Below are 8483 nucleotides of genomic sequence, written 5' to 3'. Positions count from 1 at the left end.
TTAAAAGTCCCCAGACTCAGAATGACCAACAGGAACTTGAACCAAGAGACTTCATAGATTAGACCTCTAGAACCAAAGACCCCAAGAGTGTCTCAAGCCTGGGGCACCCTTACTTTACCCAGAGGGCCCTATTGAGGAGCCCCATACTCAGAGAGACACCAAGGGGGACCTAAGAAAGCCACCCAGACCTGAGACTAAAGATGGGGGCCCAGCCCAAGGAGAATACATAAAAGGATTTCAGGAAGAGAGACCCAGGAAGGGAAATGGGATTTTCTTCACTCACTCTGCCTTTATGGGGTATTTTCTTCCCCAGATCCTACTCCAGCCCAGGACTATGCCAATCCATGGCCATGCTCCCACCAGCCACTTGCCTCCTGTCCCTCCTGCTGGTGGTAGGCATGGGGGGTGCCATGCCCAGCCCCCGGCTACCTCCCCAGGGCTGCTACATGGCAGAGGAAGCTGGCGAGCGGACGTTCCGCTGCAGCCAGGCAGGCCTGAATGCCGTGCCCACTGGCATCCCCAACGACACCCGCAAGCTCTACCTGGATGCCAACCGGCTGGCCTCGGTGCCAGCTGGTGCCTTCCAACACCTGCCTGTCCTGGAGGAGCTGGACCTGTCCCACAATGCCCTCGCCCACCTCTCAGGGGCCGCTTTCAAGGGCCTGGCAGACACTCTACACCACCTGGACCTCTCTGCCAACCAGCTGGCCTCGGTGCCCGTGGAGGCCTTCGTGGGGCTGCAGATCCAAGTGAACCTTTCTGCCAACCCCTGGCGCTGTGACTGTGCCCTCCAGGAGGTGCTCAGGCGGGTGAGGCTGGTGCCGGGCACTGGGACGGGGATTGTGTGTGGTCCAGATGCCCGGCCAGACCTTGTGGGGCAGGAGTTCCTGCCCCTGGCAGGGGAGGAAGAGCTGTGTGGGGCGGGGCGGGGCGGGGCCCGGAGGAGCACAGATGTGGCCCTGCTGGTCATCACAGGGGGCTGGCTGGTGCTCGTGGTGGCCTATCTGGCCCACTACGTGTGGCAGAACCGGGAGGAGGCCCGGCGTCCCCTCAAGCAGGCCCCGGTGCTGCCCGTGCACTCTGAGGACTCTTCCACTCTCAGCACCATTGTCTGATGACCTCCTGTCCCATACCCCACACTCCGACCCCACACCCTCTCCTTTCCTCTGACCCCCTTGGACTCTCCTGCAGCCCCACCCCATCCCTCAAATTCCATCCCACCCCTCCTTCCCTACTTTGTCTCCCTCAAACTCCTCATTTCTCTCTCTTTCGACCAATGCCACCTTAGATCACCTACTCGGCACCTGGATTGCACTAGACTCAGAGAACTCAAAGCCCCCAACTCCACCACCCTGGGAGGAATGACACAACAGAGCATGACAGTAGGTGGAGGGTTTGCCAACTCGGGGTAGGAGCAGGTCACGTGGAGCACTGAGGCAATGGCTTCTACCTGACTGAGAGTGATCTCTATAGGAGACGTGTGAACTGACTCAAAGGACAAGGAAAACTCTGGGCAGAAAAGGGGGAAGGGCCCTGAAAGAAGACCCTACTCCAAGGCAAGGAAGCTGTAAAGCAACATGGAACATCTGGGCAGTGGCAAGACCCACCTCAGAGCAGGAATAGAGGGAGCAAAGTGGGGTGAGGGGATGGTGGAACTGACGTGGCGATGAAACAGAAAGCAGGGTAAGCCTAGGTGGTGAAGGACTCTGTGGACTCCTTGCTTCTCTGTCCCTCTGCCTTGACTGAGAACTTCCACTCCACCTTTTTGCCTCTCTCTTGCCCCCAGGTCCGTCTCCTGGTCACCTCTATCAGGGCCCCCTACTTCCTTTCCCAGAAACTTCCCATCTCTCTGCCCTCTCCTTTATATGCAGAAGGGCTTTCTGAACCCCCCGACCATTGGGGGAAGAGTGGAAAAGTTTTCCTCTGTGACTGACCTGAGGATGGGTGACTACAGAAGTGGGGCAGGAGGGGGGACATTCCCAAACAACTCAATAAAGTCACTTTTCTCCTCTCCTCTGATTGGTGTCATATTGTGTAGGCCTGCCGATGAGGAGGGGTAGGAGAGGTGTGGAGTTCTCCACACTACCTCCCCCAAACCCCTTTGGTGGGGTGCGCCTGCTGCTGCAGGCCAGCGTCAGCCACTCTCCCCTCCCCCCTCCCCTGCTTGACACCAGTGTTTATCTTCCAGGGAAGCCAGCATCCATGAATAAATGATGATGGAACTGGAAGGCTGGGAGTGGAAGGGGGTCTGGAAGGAAGACCAACAAGGAGGAGGGAGGGAGGGTAGCGTCCGGGCATGAGTCAGCAGGACTTCAGTCTCCAGCCTGCAGGGCCAGCCAGTCTCCCTCGGCCTGGGAGGGGAGAGGGGTTCAGAGGAAGCACAAAGAGGAGGAAACTGCTACCTTCCTGGCAATGTGCCTCCTCTCTCTCGGTAGAAGTCTAAGCAGGGGATTGGGATAAACCAAATGTGTTCAAAATTAATATAAGAACTCCTGAGGGAAAAAAGACTGAAGGAGGGGGCCATATAAGCAATCCCTACTACCACATAGAGTTCTCCAGGGACCCATATGGGTCAACACACCCTGTCCCCTGCGTCCACACGGCATGTCCACCCACTTGGACTCCATGGAAAAGAGATCTGCTTTTGGAAAGTGCACAAGAGCCCTGTTAGAAACTGAAGAACCACTGAACGATGTTCCACCAGTTTGGGGTAGAGAACTGTGGGCAGCCCGAATGGTAGAGAGGAATCCATGGCCTCTCCTGGTCTCTCTGCCCCACACTGCCTTCTCTGTCTCCCTTCCAGGGCCTTCACCCTTCCGCCTCCTTCCCTCTTTCCCCCTCTCCAAGTCTGAGCTCCCTGATAACATCCAGGAAGTACCATCTTGACCCATCTCAGAAAATCCTGGGACTCCATCCTCTTTTCTCAAGAGACATGGGCCTCCCCCACTCCAGGGATGCTTGGGATAGGGGAAAGACCTAAAGGGTGGGAAGTTTCAGGTTGCAGCTTTGACTGGCCTGGCCTGGACCTTGGAATCCAGGCCCATCCTTTTCTTTTCTTTTTAAATTTTTATTAATAAAACCAATCAACATACAATACAACATACAATAAAAAAACATTCTTTTTTTATCACATAGTTGTATATTCACCATCATGATCATTTCTTAGAACATTTGCATCAATTCAGAAAAAGAAATCAAAAGAAAACAGAAAAAAAAATTCATATATACCATACTCTGTACCCCTCCCTTTCTTTGATCACTAGCATTTCAATCTACTAAATTTATTTTAACATTCATACCCCTATTATTTATTTATTTTTAATCCATACGTTTTACTCATCTGTCCATAACGTAGATAAAAGGAGCATTAGACACAAGGTTTTCACAATCAGTCAAATTGCAAAAGGTATATCATTACATAATCATCTTCAAGAAACATGGCTATTGGAACACAGCTCTACATTTTCAGGCAGTTCCCTCCAGCCTCTCTGTTACATCTTAACTAAAAAGGTGATATCTATTTAATGTGTAAGAATAACCTCCAGTATAACCTCTCTGTTTGAAATCTCTCAGCCATTGACACTTTATTTTCTCTCTTCCCCCTTGTGGTCGAGAAGGTTTTCTCAGTCCCTTGATGCTGAGCCCCAGCTCATTCTAGGATTTCTGTCCCACGTTGCTAGGAAGGTCCATACCCCTGGGAATCATGTCCCACGTAGAGGGGTGAGGGCAGTGACTTTGCAAATACTTTATTCACTGTTCAAATCCTTCTGGGATTTACTGAGGCATCCCTCTGGACAAACCTACAAAATCTCATGCCCTACTCAATGCCCCATCCTTTTCAAAGCTTGTCGGTCCCTTCCCTGCTACTCTCAAGTTTTGTTCCATTCTGCTTGTCCTTCTTCAACTGGAATCGGGCTGTGACTCAGCTCACTGGGAAATGAACTGTGCCTCTATCACTAGGTGCCCATTCCTGGAACCTCATTTGACAACCTGTCATCCTCAACAGCAAAGACGGCATCTCTAAGATCTGCAGAGAGAGAGTTTCCCCTCTCCTGACACCCAACTCCAGCTCTCAGAGGTAAGCTCAGGGAGGGAAAGGATCCAGGAGGGGAACTCAGATGGGGAGGGTTCCTGGATTATCCTGACCCTGGATGATTAAGTGTTGCACCAGTTATCCCCATGGCTTTCTTCTGGCTCAGATTTCTTTCCCTCCCTAGAGCTAGGCCAGGAAGAAAGGAAGAGGGAAGATGAGTGAGGCAGGAGGTGAGGGACTTGGGGAGGTGGTGGAGGAGATGGTTCATTGCCCCCCACCCCAGCCCAACCCCTCAGAAGAAACGTTCATTGGAGCCCTTGAATCAGAATTTGCTGGAAGGAGAGTGTCAGAAGCTGTAATGTCACCTCATTCCATCATAGAAGATTGGATGGAGCTGGCCCCCCACAGACTCAAAGAGGCCCCTGCCTAGAACAGCAGCACACTGGCTCTGGGTTGTATCCGTCCATTGGGTAGTCAGAAGGAGTGAGGCCATAACTGGCTTCACCCCCATTCTTAGCTCTGCCAGGACCCAGGGATCATGAGACTTGTTGTTCCAGAATGCTACCCGGTCCCTGGTATCATGAGACCTGTGTTCTGGAATGGTACCCAGTCACAGGTATCATGAGATTTGTGTTCCAGAATGCTACCCGGTTCCTGGTGAGGCAGATCCTATCGGGGAACCTCACCAATGCGGCCCGTTTCGGGTCATTCTGCCCATAGGAAGAGAAAGGGTATGCTCTTCCCAGGGGACACAGCCTATCAAGGCTGACTTCTGCCTCCAGGAGGTTTTGTTCTGCAGCCAGGAACAAAGCTCCAGGTACCGAGGGAGCAAGGCCAGATGCCGGGCTGGTTTGGGGCTGAGAGATGGGCACATATTCCAGGAACACGAGAGGCCTGGAGCAAGCCCCAGCTTATCATCTACACTGTAGCATCCCGGAGCCAGCGGGTTGTGGATAGCGGTGGGAGGAGACAGAAGTCCTGCAGTCAGCCCCTCCACTGCCAGTTCTTCCTGTCCTACGACCCACAGGCCCAGGGTGGCAGAGAAAGGAGACACTGCCCTCAGGGAGCACCCAGTCTAGGAGGGAGAAGGGAATCCAGCTGTCAGGGGACTCCCAGTCTAATAAAAGAAGTGGACACTGTGTTAGTTTGCAAGCTGCCAGAATGTGATGCACAAGAACTGGCACGGCTTTCAAAAGGGGAATTTAATAAGTTACAAGTTTACAGTTCTAAGCCTATAAAATTGTCCAAACTAATGCATTCAGGGACAGACACCTTAATTCAAGACAAGCTGATGGGTCAGGAACTCCTCTGTCAGCTGGGTAGTCACATGGCTGCCATCTGCTGGTCCCTGCTCCTGGGCTCTGATGCCTTCAGCCTCTGTTCCTGTGGGGGTTCCTCGCTTTACCTCTCCAGGCCTGGCTTTCATCTCTTGGCTTCCCTTGGCTCGCTCCAGGTTCTGGTTTGCTTAGAATCTCATGGCAATGTCTGCTGGGCTCCAAATATCTCCAAATATCCATGTCTCTGTTCTCCACATGTTCGCATCTGTGTCAGCTCTGCTGTGAAGTTTCTGTCAGCTCTGAGGCATCTGTCGTTTCTGACTGTCTCCAAAATCAGTCCAGTAAACGAATCAAGACCCACCTGGAATGGGTGGAGTCACATCTCCACTAATCAAAAGGTCACACCCACAACTAGGTGTGCCCTATCTCCGTGGAGATATCTAATCAAATGGTTCCAACCTATAGTATTGAATCAAGATTAAAAAATAAAACAGTCGCTCCCTCAAGACTGTATCAGGATTAAAACATGGCTTTTCTGGGGAACATAATACTTTCAAACTGGCACAGGCACTTTCTTTTTAGAGAGTTCCCAGTCTAACGAGACCAGGACGTTCTCCAGACATCCCTCCATCTGCAAGCGCTGGCCCTCGGGCTATGCAGAACCAGCCCCATCTCTCCTGGACAGGGCAGCCCTTTGGTATTTGCAGAGGTCAGCCTCAGAGCTGACAGAAACTTCACAGCAGAGCTGACACAGATGTAAACATGTGGAGAACAGAGACATGGATATTTGGAGATACTTGGAGCCCAGCAGAAATTGCCATGAGATTCTAAGCAAGCCAGAACCTGGAGCGAGCCAAAGGAAGCCAAGAGATGAAAGCCAGCCCTGGAGAGGTAAAGCGAGGAACCCCCACAGGAACAGAGGCTGAAGGCATCAGAGCCCAGGAGCAGGGACCAGCAGATGGCAGCCATGTGACTACCCAGCTGACAGAGGAGTTCCTGACCCATCAGCCTGCCTTGGGTCAATACATCATAGTTCTTCTCTGTGCTTGTCTCTCTGTCCCCTTTAACATGACCCTAGCACCACACTCCTGACTGCCCCTTGGCTCCAGTGTGCTCAGTTGGCTCTCTATTCATGTCCTTTTGTAGATAATGAGGCTCCTTAGATGCTCAAATCTTCTCTTGGTCACAAGATTCATTTCCGCCAATAGGACAATTACTATCTTCCTCTTTTAGAACATTAAAAAAAAAAAGTAAGTGCCCACGCTAAGACAGATGCAGTCAGCGGGCAGCCCTCAATTCACACTCACTTTGGGGGCTGGGGGCCATTTACCATAGAGTCAGTCAAGAAAGGTTTCTTGCAAGCGGTTTGTGGAGCAGACTACAAGTGTCTCCATCCTGCAGAACTGACAAAGAACTCCAAGATCACAGCAATGGAGAAATGACAGCAGGGGTGGAGACTGCCCTAGGGCTCCTGGAAATCCAAAAAACCAGCATTGGGAATGATCTGGAAAATCTAAATAAAAGTTGAGGGGTAGGGTGAGGAGGCAGGTTGAAGATTCCAGGCCAGGTGAGAGGGGGCTGGCAAGAGCAACACAGACTGCCAGAGTTGGCAAGTATCTTCATTTCACAAAAAGGCCCCAAGCGGGGCAGCGAGTGTCCAAGGTCACATAGAGAGCCAGAGAAGAACCAGGACTAAAGACCCTAGTGCCCTTGTTACTCTGAGACACACACACACTCTCTCTGTCTCTCTCTCTCTCTTTTCCTCCTTCCAAGGGGATGGGATGAGGAAGATGTAAGGAGGACCAGGGGTGCAGCTGAGGTGGCCCTAACATATACGGGAAGAGGACCTTGCCCACTTTGGAGCCTTTGAACCCAGCCTTGCTCGACCCCTCTGCCACAGGAAACTGAAGAAGCCAGACCCTTGTTCCTGCAGAAGCTGCAGATGTGTAGGGGGAACTTGTACATCTCCAAGACGGTGGAGATGCTGAGGGAAGCCACCCTGGAGAAGGGTGGCAAGGCCGGAGGGGGCATCTCCTGTCCCCTTCTCACTGCTGTGGGGCTCAAGGAGGGGAATCTCCAAGAAAGCCTTCTTGCCCCACCCCACCATGCACACTCTTGGCCCCTCACCTTCCCTCCCAGAGCCCCTGACTCTCCCCTGCATCCTTGCCCATCAGTATGCCTCTCCTCCAGCTCCTCTACTGGTAGCACCTTCATTTTAAATTCTAAGGACCTTTCCACCTATTACCTCACATGAATCCTGTGAGGTAGACTAAATTGCTATTTCAGTCCCCAACTCACAGTGTTTAGGAAACTGTACCTTAGAAAAGCCCAGTGACTTACCCAGGTCACCAGCTACTTGTGAACCGGTGAGGAAACTCCATGTTTCCCACTCCCAGCTTTCCCCTCTCAACTCCATCCCCAGGACAGAGTTCTCCCACCCTCTGCCAGGCTTCCCCTCTCTTCCATTATCTCCCTGCTTCTTTGACCACCTGTGTATCCCCAGGGCTCCCTCAGTATCAACACCACGGTCAACCCGTCTCTGGTGCCATCTTGGCCTTTTGCCTCAAGAAGCTACTCACTGGGGAGAATAGCTGAGGTACTATTTAGTTATGCAAGGGAAGGGGGCCCCACCTTTGGAGCCAAGCGGAAATCTGGGAGGTTGGGGTCTTCCATTCCTGTTTAGGTCCTGCCCCCAAATCAACTGGTGAGCCTAGAATCCTCCTGTGATGCTCCCTGATGCCCACACCTCCCCCACTCCTCCCCTCTCCCCAAGGTCTCACCGTGGAGGGGGAAGCAGGCCAGGGAAGGTAAGGAAGACTCCGTGATGACAAACGCCCTACTTCTGACCCCTTAGACATCCCCTCCCCCACTCAAGGACAAGAAGGTGAAAACATTCCTTCCCAAAGGTGAGAGAAGCCCAGAGACTCTTCTCTCCTTCCCCACTCCATAAGGGGCTAAGGGCTGGGTGAGGGTAGACAAAGCCTTGCAAGGACAGAGGCACAGAAAGACTTCCTCCTCCAGCAAAGGAAAGAAACTGGTCAAGTTAGGAACTTAAGCCCAGAGCTCCTTCTCAAAACCCTGGGGTGTCAGAGGGTGGGAAGCAGAGGACTCCTCAGGCTTTGGCAGGTAGTGGTAATGACTGGGACCCCAGCCGCGGGTTTCTTGGGCTCTTG

At 52.4% G+C, this 8483-nt stretch overlaps 1 protein-coding gene across 1 annotated transcript; it reads left to right on the top strand.

Annotated features, from left to right (window-relative positions):
* The first annotated feature begins 263 nt into the window (after nucleotides 1–263).
* Nucleotides 264–1115, top strand: LRRC3C (leucine rich repeat containing 3C). Its single transcript, XM_077163267.1, has one exon. The coding sequence runs from the start codon at nucleotides 264–266 to the stop codon at nucleotides 1113–1115; it is 852 nt and encodes a 283-aa protein (XP_077019382.1).
* Nucleotides 1116–8483: the final 7368 nt, after the last annotated feature.

Source organism: Tamandua tetradactyla, chromosome 6, assembly GCF_023851605.1.
Source record: "Tamandua tetradactyla isolate mTamTet1 chromosome 6, mTamTet1.pri, whole genome shotgun sequence".
Classification (NCBI taxonomy): Eukaryota; Metazoa; Chordata; class Mammalia; order Pilosa; family Myrmecophagidae; genus Tamandua; species Tamandua tetradactyla.
The sequence above is the reverse complement of the archived record's forward strand: the minus strand, read 5'-3'. Positions and strand labels throughout refer to the sequence as shown.